At 39.1% G+C, this 14116-nt stretch overlaps 1 protein-coding gene across 2 annotated transcripts in view; it reads right to left on the bottom strand.

Moving 5' to 3' along the window:
- arhgap27 (Rho GTPase activating protein 27) overlaps positions 1-14116 on the bottom strand; it is a 33720-nt gene that overhangs the window by 18731 nt on the left and 873 nt on the right. The window contains exons 2-3 of one of the 2 annotated variants that reach the window (XM_014989923.2): positions 12228-13128; positions 8441-8452 (exon numbers count right to left, since the gene is read on the bottom strand). In XM_014989923.2, the coding sequence (XP_014845409.2) occupies positions 8441-8452; positions 12228-13067 (852 nt within the window). In that variant the 5' untranslated portion in view covers positions 13068-13128. The remainder of the gene's footprint in view (positions 1-8440; positions 8453-12227; positions 13129-14116) is intronic. The other variant, XM_088001093.1, reaches the window with a different exon arrangement.

Genomic DNA, 14116 nt, shown 5'->3' with positions numbered 1-14116 from the left:
CTCTGATGAGTCGCCATGAAATCTTTGTACCATCTCAAAAAGAGCGAGTCAGAGAAACAAGGTCATCTCCACAGTTTATTTGCTGCTTTTTTATTCAATAAAACAAACAAAATTCTGTGCAGGACACCCATTATTATAACAGATGGCTTGTCGTGGAGGAAAAGCTGCACAGCCAATGATTAGGGAAGCAGGCAGCTGATGGAGCTGACTGAATGAGGATGCATGGAATGTGGTGTGCTTGAACATAGCATAGCATAGCATAGCAGTTAGCAGACCACAGCTTCAAGCTAACCTGTGGGAAACAACTGCACATCAGCTTTGTCCTGCTAGTTTTTGCCCTTCAGATAACAGGATGGATTATTTACAGCGGGGAAAAACACCTACAGCATATAAAATAGTAAGAGTTTGTTATCCTGTGTGTTTCTGCTCGGAGCTTTCTGCGCAGCTGACAAAGAGATGGTTCTTCTGGGAATACATTATCTTAATGTTGTGGTGCATCTTTGAATTAAATGGAAGTAGTGGAGACTAAGCCGTCTACCACCGAGTAAAAATGATGGTTACCATTGAGTCTGGATGCGGCTGGCGGGGCAGACAAACAGGACGTAGAAATAAAAAAATGATTACGAACAAAGAAAAAGGAGCCCTTCTGCTCTTACACAACACTTGTTTTGATCCTATCACGTTACAGACTTTGCCTCAGTCATTGATCAAAATGTAATCTCAAAACAATCGATGTGGATGGCCAGACAACTGACCTCAAAACAGATTGATTTCAAACAATGCGAAGCAGAAATGCAAGGATTGCCTCATCCATCCGTAAGAAAAATGATTGATCCCAAAGAACAATCATTTCCAAATGATATATTTGGTTACTATTTCTGCGTTATGTCTGCTTTAGATCAACACAAAGTAGTGCATAACTGTGAAATGCAAGGAAATGGATACATGGTTTTCTTTTTTGAAATATTCTATAAACATTCGTAGCCACAAAAGTTTAGTTTTCTTCCAGTACTGCCCTGTATTTAACTCCAGCCTACATTCTACATTTAGGTCAGAAGGTTCAGTGTTGATTTCCTCTAACTAGAGCACATTCTTCACATATTAGCTTTATTCTCTTGTGACAAACTGTACGTTGGACTTCTTTAGTACCATTTTACACAGGTGGACTCCTTTGGTTTACTTCTAGGGGCAATTGTTTTGCACTGGATTTTGTTCAGGGGTGAATGAGAAAAAGGGGCTGAACAGAAACGTATTGCGGCACTTTTTTATTTAAAATGCATGTCATTGTTGCTCATCTTTGAATGTCCCTGTGTTGATGAATCACCTGAAATCCCCCAAAATACAATCATCTTAGTGGTTGTAATGTGACAAAAACGGGAGAAGCTTCGAGATGAATCAATACTTGGAAAACCTGCTGTATCTACCTGACGTAGAAGTGAGTCCCCTGTCAGATTTCATGTCAGTCAATGATGTAATCTGTCATTTTAAGTCCCACCTATCTGAAGTCCAGTTATTGTGTGAGCTGATAATATCAGAATGTATTGCACCATGGTTCTAATGACCCCAATTTTGAAGCATGCAAAGAAAATCTGTCCTCTCCAACTACCTCTCTGTGTTTTGCTAAAGTTCCAGCAAGCGCTGCCTGACAGTCAAGATCCACTGTAACTTTTTGAGCTGACGCTTGTCTTTTTCCCCCCCGCCACCCTCAAGAACAGTCCAAAATTATAACCCACATGAAGTGTACTATGACAAAACAAACGCCTTCGCCTTCAGATCTCACCCAAAGCCGTATACGCTACAAACTGCTGCAATGACATCTGAGCACACTTACAAAGTGTCTCTCACATCCAGAGGAGCAAAAGAGCTACAGATTAAAGGCAACAGCTGCAAAGATAAGAGTACTGTGAGTTTATATTTACGCCACTTCAACATGTACAGGAAAAGACAAGTGCACAGGAGGCACGGTTCATTGAAACAGGAAGCAGCGCACTTGTCGAAGTGTTCGAACCAAGTAGCCAGTAGTAAAATTAGACATTTTAATTTTACAACGCGGTGGATGTAATCTCCTACCTGGGCAGCCACCGGCAGAGTCAAGCCCCGTTGGGCTTGATGACCTGTCCAAACCCTGGAGTACATCTCCACCATGTTTATCCGTTTCTAGCAACACGATCCATAGATCCAAACACGGAGAGACTCGGAACCAGCGAGCTAACTATTCAGCAGCCTTCAGTCGACCTGCGCTATGCCAGACTCCTAAGCACCCTCCTCATGCATGCAGCCTTCTCTCGCAGCGGCCGTGATAGTAGCAGCCCAGATAGAAAAGAGAACTGAGGTCTGTTACAATAAGCAGCAGGAAGGGACTGTGAGAGGGCTCGCCGATGTGGGTGTGTGTCACTGTTTGTGTGTGCTTAAATTCTTGTGCACAGGATAGGAGGGTAGAGGGTAACTGTCTGACTGAGCTAAAAAAAAAAAAAAAAACAGAGTCGGTAAAAAGTAGACAGGAAGAAAAAAAAGTTTTAGTAGGCAGAACAACATGAGCTCTGCGGGTCACTTCGACCTACTTCCTGTCTGTGTATATACATGACAAATAAAACGGAAATGACAGCAATGGAAACAAAGATTTTGGAGAAGGACAGCAAACACTTAGGAGAAGAAAAGAACAGCTTCTGGTGAGCTTTTAACCTTTCCTTGGGTGGATGACTCAGACAATAATGGAGAGAAAGGGGAAGCAATAATTTCTTACAATAAAGCTGGGAGCTGCCACGGCCGGGCCAATCTGAAAGTACTACAGAATTCAAACGTCAAACAGGAAGCTGAGTGTTGGTTAGATTGCAAAATGCCCCAGCATGAAGCGTGTGGCCAATGTTTTGGAGGTTTCTGGGTTAGAGTTGGTTGCAAATGAGGTTTGAGGAGACATGGAGAAATATGACTTTTTTTATTTTTATTTGGACAATTCCGGATAAGTGAATGAGTGAAAATGTGTAAAATTCAAGAAAAAAAAAAAACATCATATGTGCATATGTATCATTCCTTTAGAGATTTGTTTTTCTTTTGTTTTTAATTTGGGGCAATCCCATTAACTAACTTACAAAACAGCTACAGTTAACCTGAATTCAACACAACATAGTATGCAGCATAATGCGACAAAACCCAACACAAAACAATTTCACATGACACAGTACGGCACTTCACTATGCAACAGAACACATGTATATTTCACTTGGGATTTGTTTTTCAGTCTGGTCTCTCCCAATAAAGGCCATAGTTAAATAGATACATAGAACAAGCAATAGCAGTCTAAATTTGTATTTAACATTTCAGCTAAATACAATTTAGCTGAAATAGCATTTAGTAATTAGAGTTAAGCTTCAGATTAACTCTGGCGCTTTTGTCTTTGTTATCTTCTATACCTTCAGCAAAAGAATTGGGAACAAAATGTGTTTTTTTTAATATCAAATTAGGTATAAGAGTCTTTTTTTGATTAAATAATTGAAGGTAAAGAAGGTGCCTTAACAACTATGAAAAATATGTCCTCTGAACATGAGTGATTAGTGGAGCAAAAATTTGTTTAAAAAAAGGAGCCAAAGGCAGCACAACCTTCAAACCCCAAGAGAACCATTGATTGAAGAATTAAAAGAAATATCACAAGAATTTCCTGGAGAGAAAATGCAAAGAAAAGAGAGATGACTCAAACTTCTTCCAGAGTACGGCATAAAAAAAGGGAAAAGAAGACTTTTTGTACAGCAAAGCTGAAGAATTTGCAGTAAAAGCTTTGCAAAGTACTTCTCGTCATTTTTCCAAGGCATGGTTTGAGGCGAAATTCCTTCAGTCAAGAACCTTAAACTCTGTGCCCTGAGCAAAGCATGAAGCAGCAATCCGCCTGATTACTTAACCACATTAGAACCCATCCAGTCCAACAATGGGGTCCCAAATTGGGGCCCAAATCACGCCACAGCACACAGTTGGGCTATTGAATCAAACTGGCTCCCTTCCTTCTTACATCACACTCATCCCGGTGTGGAATCCAGGATCCTGAAAACGCTCAGCCGCTTATCACCACCTTATCTTTGCTTTCCAGGTCAGGGCTGTATCCTGATGTGCAAAACTGACTGATGACAGATTTCGCCTTCTCCCACATTTTGTAGATGAAATGTATTTGTGTAGGAGGGGAAACGTTTCCGTACCGGTTGCCGCACAGCTCTCTGCTAAGAGGAAAACATGACTCCTTTTGGAGTATGCAGTTTGGGTTGCAAGCAAAAGATCACGCAGTATGCAAACGGACAGGAAACAGTTTGTCCACAGATTCTGGTTCCTGCTTCCTGGAACCTGTAATAATTACAGTAAACAGAAATCCCTTTGTGTTCAATGTAAAATGTGCCAAACTACAGGAATATTGCAAGCTCACTACAGCTGCACTGTGTTTTTGTAAACTTATGAGATTCTAGAGCACATTACTAATCCACCATCTGATGACAACATTCAAGCTTTCTTTGGTATATTTTCAGATTTTTTTTTTTTAGCCGATTTCTGTCAGATTTATGATTATGAAGGGATTGAAAGATCAGAGGTTAGATCGTAACCTTTCTTATTTATTTATTTTTTCTAATTAATAACCACAAATGGAACAAATTCAAGAGAAAATATAGCGCAACTGGTTCTTTGAAAGATGTTCTCCTTCTGACTCCAACAACAACAAAAAAAAAGGATTTACAAGAGTATACTTATTTATGCATCTGAAAATTAAAAAAATAGAACATGTCTAACCCCCTTCTTATCTCTGGAAAATAATTTAATTTAACTTCATTTAAAATAAACCTTCTTTCACTCATCTTCCCCTCATTGGTTTCTTGTAGCTGTCACTCTGAGGGTAGCTCACTTCTCACTTTCTGCCACATTGAACCACAATATTATTTAGACAGATGAGACAAAAGTAGAAACAGACGTCATAATGCATAGCATTTAGTTTGCAAATCCATCTGTTCATAGTCTGTGCACTATAAAACATTTGAAGGTGGTTTAATTTGAACATGAAAGTTCAAAGTACAAGAGAATTGTTTTTGTTTTAACTCAGAAATTAAAGTTCATGAAGCTGATTTGACGACAAAAGGCAAGTTGTCTAAAATATTATTTTCTTTTAAGTTCATTAAAATTGCGAGTTTTATCTTAATGCTGCAATTTAGACCAAATAATCATTTCACAATATGGAAGAAAAAACTTCCCTAGCCTTGTTATAGAGCACACATTTCTCTATTATTTTCACTCTCAATATCAACTTAAAATAACTTATTTTACTTTAGAATAATTTAAATTCTTGTTTCAAATTGCATGAACAAAAGCTCACACAATTTGATGAATGCTATTAAACATCACAATAGACTCTGCTCTGAAACATTTAGTGTGAACAGGACATCATCCTAAAGCTTTGTAAACTGTCAACTGCATTGAAACAAGCATTTATAATAACGCACAAGAGTCAGATCAATATAACACACTCCCATCTCACTCACGGTGCAACAAAGTGCACAAAAAAAAAATGCCACTAACCACACTGGGAACTAGTTCCCACTTCTTGCTAATACTTCTTTCATTGTTTTTAAGTGCTACCCTAAAATCTCTAGTTTATTCAACAGCAAAAAGTTAACCCAACTTACTATGTGCGTTTGTCTTTCGCAAACTCACAGATTTAGGTTCAAAATTTAAAACTTGCGACATTTATTTGACTTAAAGAGTGGAAGAGAGTAAGCACAACTAATTGAGGCTCAAACGTTTTACAGTGTACCCGCTTATCCTTGCTGGGTCGTAGTAACGTGGAGGCAGATTGGGGCTGGTGGTGCCCCGATTCCTATCTTCAGCGGTCGTTGGGGGGTAGCTTGTAAAAAGCTAAACATGTCATTTCAGCGCCAAACCTAAAATTAATCGTCAGGCATGGTAGAGGAGAGGTGATGAGTTGGGATTTTTACGGCCTTTTGCAGTGACAGAGCTGATCACGGATTCATCTGTATGCCAGAGTCATTTGCGGTCAAATGTGAGACCATTTGTCAGAGAGCGGAAGCCTGCTGAGACTGAACCATCGACGGGATCTCAACAGAATCTGAAACACAGCAGCTAAACTACAACAGCCCCAGTTAAATTCCAGTCTTAAACCAGACTGAAAGGCTCTGGATGGAGCCGAAGACAGCTGGACACAAATGAATACAATGAACTCTAGAAATATTCCTCAACAACAATGTAAAAGACTGAAAATATCATACAGAAAACAGTTACTTCAAGTAATTACTGCTGAAAGGTGGACTCGGGGGGGGGGGGTCTCCCATGACTGCTGATGGAAAAAGTTGTCTTTCTCATCACTATAGAGAGTGAGCAATCCTGTCTAAACTATGTAGTAATTATATTTTTGAGACATAACTCTACTTGTGTCTAAGCTGCTGATCATTACAGGTGAGTCAGAGTTGACGGTGAAAATGCTGCTGTGAAGAGACTAAATCCTAAAGGACTGAAAAACAAGCAAGACGGGACGGAATAATGTCAATCCCATTTCACCAACATTTTCATTTTGTACCTGCAACCATGTAATCATTGCAAAGTAAGTATTTGATTTGAATAAGCTTAAAGACACAGGTCATTTGTTTTTGTTACACCTCAGTAGCTTGTTAACAAAAATGGGAAATTGACCAATAACAAAGCAGCAGAAAAATGCCTCTAGGCATGTCCCCGCCTTGGTGAAGATGTCTCAATAAAGTTCAAACTGTTCATTAGAATGAGGAAGAAAGGGATTTAAGTGACTAATCTTTTTTCGATCTTACAGAAAATGGGCAAAAAAAACAAACAAACAAACAAAAAAGAACAGCGAGCGGGGATCACGTGGATGAAGGTGCCTTGTTGATCTCACTAGCGAGAGAAAATGAGATAATCACTTGTAAACAAGGTAAACAGAACACCCTCTCTGAATGCACAACACATCAAGTCTTAATGAAAATCGTCAACAGCACAATGGGTGAGATTAACGTCAGCCGAGAACTGGAAAGTGACGCAGCATACTGCTCAGAGCGTCCTCAACAAAGTTCTTCCAGTTTCAATTCCCAGCCACAAGCTATAGGATTCCCTCTCTGTTGACTAGTGTTGAATAGAGGCCCCTAACGCTGAAGAACAACAACTGGCTGGATGGGGCAAAGTCAGTCCAGACATGTTTGAATTTTAAGATATAAGGAATTAGACGACCAAACTCAATATTTCTTGTATTGTCAGATTCAAAACAAACAAACAAAAAAAATAGGACAAGGAAGTACTACATATGACTCTAATGTCTGTTTTGATGACACCAAATGTGTTTCCATGTCTGGTTGATGTTGATTTGCAGTCTGTTTTTGGAACGCTCCCTCTAATCAGACCACATGAGCTACAGCAATTATCATAATGCTAAAAATGACTACACATGTAAGAGGTTACACAGATCTTGTATTGTTCCAGTGGGGGTGGAGGGTGGGAAAGCCATTTGTAGCTCAAGAAGAAGAGTTCACCCCGCAAAAGAAATGAAAAGCACCAGGAAGCTAGATACACATGCTCTTAAGATAAACGACTGACATGGGAGCTCTGCAAGGAGACGTCTGACGAGATGCTCACTCTACCTGTCGGTGCAGTTTCTCGGCATTTGATTTTTTTTGCCTTGTTTTAAGGAACAGGATGTATCAGCAGTGCCTCTCTGAGGTGATGCACCTTGACAGAAACCAGTTCCCAAGGGCCGGACTTGGAGGTCTGAAACACCAAATCATGCAACAGAGACGAGACGTTTTCACTAAACCTCATGTGCTAAAATCAATCAAACCTTGGACTCAACAAGTCTCTCAGCTTAAAGAAAAAAAAAAAGAAAAGAAAAAGAAAGATAAAGGAGCACATAGGAGTCATTTCGACTCAAGTTTCATACAAAGCTCTACAACTCTCCTTTGCCTATACTTGCAAATTGAACGACACAAACTTTAATTACTACGCTTGCCCTTCGTGTTACAGACCACATAGCGACATACACGCCCTCCATAGCGAGTGACCTACATTGGGGCTAATTGCAAGTCCTGTTTATTACATATGCCCACACTCAGGCCAACTGGAAAGCTCTGAAAGCTCAAAAAGATCTGCGTCCTGGGAGTCAGGCCAGACTCCCCCGCCACCACATCACCATGGAGAGGCCCCACATCCATTGCCGGGGTGAGAATGGACTTCGGGGATCCTGGGCTCATTTATTTTGCTCTATGTAGAGAACCCAGATTTTTAAATATCTTTGGTTTTGAGTACAGGAATTTAGCCAGATTGTTTAATCAAACTGAAACGTGCGAGGCCCTTAAATACAAAACTAGGAGAGGCTGGAGAGATGAACCTTGCGTTTCAACTATAGTATAGCCTTCCTCTGCAACAGGTGCAAAAACACAGAGACAGACGCGAAACTTACCCGAATGAGAGTCTTCGAGAAATCAAATCCAATGAGAGAGAGAGAGAGAGAGAGAGAGAGAAAAACAGAGTCAGATTCGTTTTGTCAGTTCGGTGTTCGAACTTGTTTCAGTGCCTCCCTGCACGAGTTTGATCATTTGATTCCCAGGATCGGCGGTGTTGCCGTGGGGGGAAAAAAAAAGCAGGTACAGTAGCAGCTGGAGGTCTGGGAGTGGCTCTCACCTTCTGGATTTAACTCTTTCCCTTCCCTCACCGAGCTCACTCAACCTGTTTTTGTAACCTGTTCCTGCACGGCGTGAAGCGAGCGGCCGCCCCTCCCGCTCCCTCAGCTCCGCAGCCGACAATGCAGGAAAATCAAATCAAAGTGCAACCTGCATACGCACCGGGGCTGCTGGTAAATTCCTCACGGAAACAATCTGAGAAGACAGTGTGAACTTGAATCTTTGAATCTGCTGCCTTTACCGGAGAATTTCAGGAACACCTCTTTTTTTTTTCAACCCCTTACACTCATTGAACTAGAGAGCCATTCATACGCAAATGAGCTGGCACTGAAAACAAAACCCCAACTGCAAGAGGTGGTTCAGCCCTAAATCTGACCACATCAAGATTCGGATCATACTTACATTAGAGAAATACACACTAGAGCCAATTGACAGGTCTGAAAAATAACTATCTAAAACTTTGTTTGTTTTTTTAATCTCACTAGATTGTGTGTAGGCTCTATGTGTATGGTGCTCCGGCCACTTTTTAGGTTAGCTGCATGCTTTTTCAAAGGCAGACAAAAATAGGGGACGCATAACATCACAAATTTCTGACTGAACCATAAAAAAATTCTGATTTAATTTAATTTATTATTATGCAAAAGTTGTTTTCCTTTTTTTATTTTATTTTATCAAAAAAACTAAAACTTAAACCGCAAATTCTTTCAACAAAGAACATTTCACGTGTTGGTCCAGTCAAAGCCCAGACTTAAATCAAATTGAGAATCTGTGGTAACACTAGAAAACCATTCACAGATGCTCTAAAATTTAAACCCAGACTCCTCTCTGCAAAGAGGAACTGGGAAACACTTGCCATGCTAAGCTGATGACAACAGACCTCAGAATCTGCAGCTGCAACTGCTGTGAAAGATGGTTCTAGTAGAAATGACTCAAAATGACTAAAAATAAATGCACATGATCAAAACTCTGTAACCGTTTAACTGTTCTGCTTTACATTTAAGCACTGCTTTGTGTTAAAATCCAAATAAGACGCACTACTGAAGATAAAAGTTGCAACGAGAGAAAGTGTAAAAAGTTACAAGTAGCCTGTGGTGGCCATTTATGTAATGTTTGAAACTTATAATTTCTACTAATTTAGTCTTTCATTTTGGGAAGTTTAGAATTTATTTAAGTTAGTTTAGATCCAAAATCTGTAGTTAATTTGTATGTTTGAATTGATTATGTTGGTAATTGGTTAGACCCTCCCATTAATTTAAGTAATTAAAACACACCGGGTCCTGAGTGGAGGGATGGTTTTGGCAAATGTTTGGTGTGTGAATGGGAGGTTTTGTAAATGATTTTTTGACCACTTTTACCTTCATTTTTGACTAAGTTGTAGGACATTTTTTGGTAATTATTTTGTCGCTATTTTTACAAGAAATAAAGAATATATTTTTTCAAACAAATTAAGTTGGAAGTGCGTTCTAATCAGAAACCACCTGTCAACACCCACGGCCTTTGTTGGAGTATTGTTTTTTGGAAACTAGAAGGCCGCGACATAGCCTATATTAATGCTTTTGCACTCTGTTAGCAAGACCTGGTGGTGATGGTTAGTCGTATTAGTAACCTCATATTCTGACACTAGTATTGGCAAAGAAATGTAGTAGTGTAGTCAAGATGTGCCACAATACCTGTTTCAAGAGAAAACCACTAATTCTACATTTACTGAAAACTTTGGTTTGTTTCTATAAGATAAACTATATTTGTAAAATATGTATCGACACAATATGACAGCTTGTAGCGCATTGCATTACCCCAAAGAGTCTCAGTAAATTTAAATAAATGTAAAATTACTTTTAGCATTACTTAAAAAAAAAATTTGCAACAAATCATTTTTAAATGACATTTTTCCATATGTGTCCAAGAAAACTCCCTTCAACTCGTATAACTGTTGACAAAAATTACTTGCTCTCTCAAAATCACTTGAGAGAGCAAACAAAATGAATCATCTGCTTGTATTAATAGTGAATTTATCAGAGAGTCCTAATTATGAAATAGTGAAACCGAAACTTGGATGCCACCGAGTTCTGTTTCTGCTTCTCGGAGTGGGAAGTGAAATGATGTGGGGTTAAATAAAATGTCGAAGTGGGATGAAATTTCATTTGTACCTCTTTCTCAGACAGAGAAAAAAGTGTTGTTTTGTACTGATAATAGTTATCAGACGTGTATGAAGATTTTCTATTTATTGGTATTTTTCACAATTACACATTTGTCAGGTCGTTACGCTTGGTTGCAAAATGACTCTGTCAATACCGGAATTTCATATCCCGATTTAAAGATGCAAAATGTAGAATCTGTGTATTCTACTTTTGAAAAAAAAAAAAAAAAATATATATATATAATATATATATATATATATATATATATATATATATATATATATATATATATATATATATATATATATATATATATATATATATATATAAAATTTAAATTCTGCATTAATATTCTTATTCTGCCAGTTCTATACCCAGAAGTTTTAGATGTACAAACCAAAGATGCTTCATTCAAACACTGTATTAAGTTAGCTTGAATTGAAGTCAACTTTTATTTAAATTATTGTACTTTTATTTTCATTTGAAGACATAGCAACATTAAGCGGATAATCCAAAGCCTTTATTCTGGTCGTCTAGCCTTATTTTAACCTGTAAGCCGTCGATCCTCCTTTACCTCCACAGTAAAAGCAGCTTCTGCAGGCCCTTTGCAAATTATTCACAGCCTTTGGGCTTTTCCATATTGTGTCCTTATTTTACAGCCACAAAGGTTGAAAACACTTTACTGTGATTTTGTATGACAAACCAGCACAGAGTGGATACATGTTTTCAAATCAAAATCAGTTGTGCATGCAAATTAAATATACACCTAATTTTTAAAAATAAATAAATGAATAATAATTAAAAAAGAGAAAACCATGCATTGTTTCCCTTCCTTTGCACACGTGTGGAGTGCTTTGTGTTGGTCTGTCATAAAACCCTAATAAAAGTTCTTGCAGGTTGAGATCATAACGTGACAAAAAAGGTAGGAAAGTTCAAGGGGAAATTTTATGCTGCACTGTACATACAAGCCCCGTGATTTTCCCCTCTGAAAGGAACTCATTTAATAATTTCTAAAAGCCTGAGGAAATGAAACTAGCTGGTGCTTTGATTTCCCTACGAATAATATGCAATGAATTGCAACTAATTAGGAGTTTTTGTTACTTAGAATAATTTATTTGAAGCTTATTGGGATCGACAGCTTCTGCATAAATTTGAACAAGTTTGTTAAATTATACACTTAAGGGTCAACCATAAATAAGATGATCCCAAATACATTTAGATGAGCGTTTTTGTTCTTTTTCTGTCAGTTTTTCTTTCGGAACTTCCTTCAAATAGAAACAATATGGCAGTCCCACCCCACATTGACAAGTAAAATTACGCCATCTGGTGGCTGTAAAGTGAAACTTTTTTTTTTTTTTATCTCACCCTGCCAAAAAAAAAAAAGATGTTAATACAACAATCAGAGTCATTAATTGTGTAAAAACTTTACCTGCTCTGTTGTGAGAGAAGCCTGTTCTGCTGCCTGGTGAGAACTTTGGTGCTGCGGCGCCGACTCTTTGGGTGAGGACGCTGCGAGTTCAGGAGGCTCAGGAAAGGAGTCACAGTCAGTTACGCTTATCTCTGGAGTCATGTCATAGAAGTGCGGTGGAGGTAAAGGAAAATCCATTTCACATATGTCATGTGGAGGTAAATCCACATCTTTATCATTCGCAGAAGCCAGGGACTTCTCTCTGGACTTGTCCTGGTTTGTGTTTTTCCCCTGCTGCTTTTTGCCCCCATGGTGAGGTGTAGCATAAAGTTGTTGATCTTCAGATGCTAATGGTTCTGGAGTGGCTGATCCACGGCGTGATGAGTTAGGAGTCGCGAGCTTGTTTCTATCGTCCAAACTGTGAGCACGGTTCCTGGCTGCTGGTGCATCTTTCGAAGTTTCACTTGGCAAGTTGACCCACAGACCAAACGTGGAGAAACGATAGGTTTCTTTTGAATCATCCTGAACAGCTGGATGAGTCACTGTTTTTGTATCGAGTGACGTTCTCTTGGTCGTGTTCACGGCTTTGTTCTTCCCAGTCACATCTGCCGGTTTACGTTTTGTCAAACTCTTTGGTGATTCTGTTTTTTTAGGGCCAGAAGAAGTCCCAGGAGGCGCAGAGACCTCCTTCACGTACTCGGCTGGGATATAGAAGGGTTTGGAGTCTTGGTCTTTGGAAACACGCCACCAATGATCATTGGTCTTGGAGACGAGGACGTACCTCTCGTTAGGTTTGATGCAGATGTGGCGGCCATCCTTCGCTTTGTACTCAAAGTCAAACTCCACCAACACGAACGCCATCTCCTCCTCCTCCCTCCTGTGGAAGCTCAGTTACTTTGGTGGCAGCTCTAACATTTTGGAGCTGCAAAATAGAGGAAATGTGATGTTAGAATAAGTTTCAGAATGAAAATGTCACCTAGTTGTACACAGTTCACTCTCCTACACTTCCACCTACCAAAACGAGTTTCTGTTTTTGCCCTGCTTTAATCTGACAACATGAACAACAACACACGACCTACGCTCTGGGGTTTGTTTATGTCACAGAACTTCCCCAGTTTGTAAAACTAAAAGCAGGCTATTAATATATTTTTAACTTTTCCATGTTTGTTTCAAGTCACAGCCACAAAATTCAATTCGTTTTAATGGGATTTTAAAAACATGTTTCCATCTGAGGCACTTATTGTAGCACTGGCTATAAGTTTACAGTTGTTGTAGTGTGCAGCCTCTACAGAGAGATTTTTAATTTTCTTTTTTGTGAAGACACCTTAAAACAATACAAACAAGAATATGGTTCGGTACTACACAGTTGATTAGCCTATCACAATGCTGCTAAATGTGGGGTATCGGAGAAAATGATGCAGGGACGCGATTGCTTTCACAGAGTCCTGTAAGGTCAGATGAGAGCAAAGAGGAACAGTTTGGCCAAAAATACAAAGAACCGTGTTTACTCAAAATCAACCAAAGCATATGTGTAAAAAAAAACAAAAAACAAAAAAACACTTCACACCAACTGTCAAATTTGGTGGTGAAAGTGTGACTATTTGAGCTTCTTCTGTAGCCACAGGACATGATCATAATGTGAGGCCATCTGTCTTTCCACTGAAGCTTGGAGGAAACTGAATTAGGGAACAGGTCTAAGAGGGGCAGGAAAGGAGAGGCATCTTCAAGAGAGCTGTGCATAAACAAAGGTGTGCAATCCTCAATGAAGTGTTGCCGTGTTGTAAACAACAAATATTACATAATTCCTTATAAAGCCTTTAAACCGAAACATTTACCCTCGGATTGACGACACAGTTTCACTACTTGTTGAGCGAACAAATATGCCAAAATTAGAATTGCAGGAAAAAACT

The sequence above is a fragment of the Poecilia mexicana genome, unplaced genomic scaffold (genome assembly GCF_051168715.1).
Source record: "Poecilia mexicana isolate PSO_F unplaced genomic scaffold, ASM5116871v1 scaffold_19, whole genome shotgun sequence".
NCBI lineage: Eukaryota > Metazoa > Chordata > Actinopteri > Cyprinodontiformes > Poeciliidae > Poecilia > Poecilia mexicana.
The sequence above is the reverse complement of the archived record's forward strand: the minus strand, read 5'-3'. Positions and strand labels throughout refer to the sequence as shown.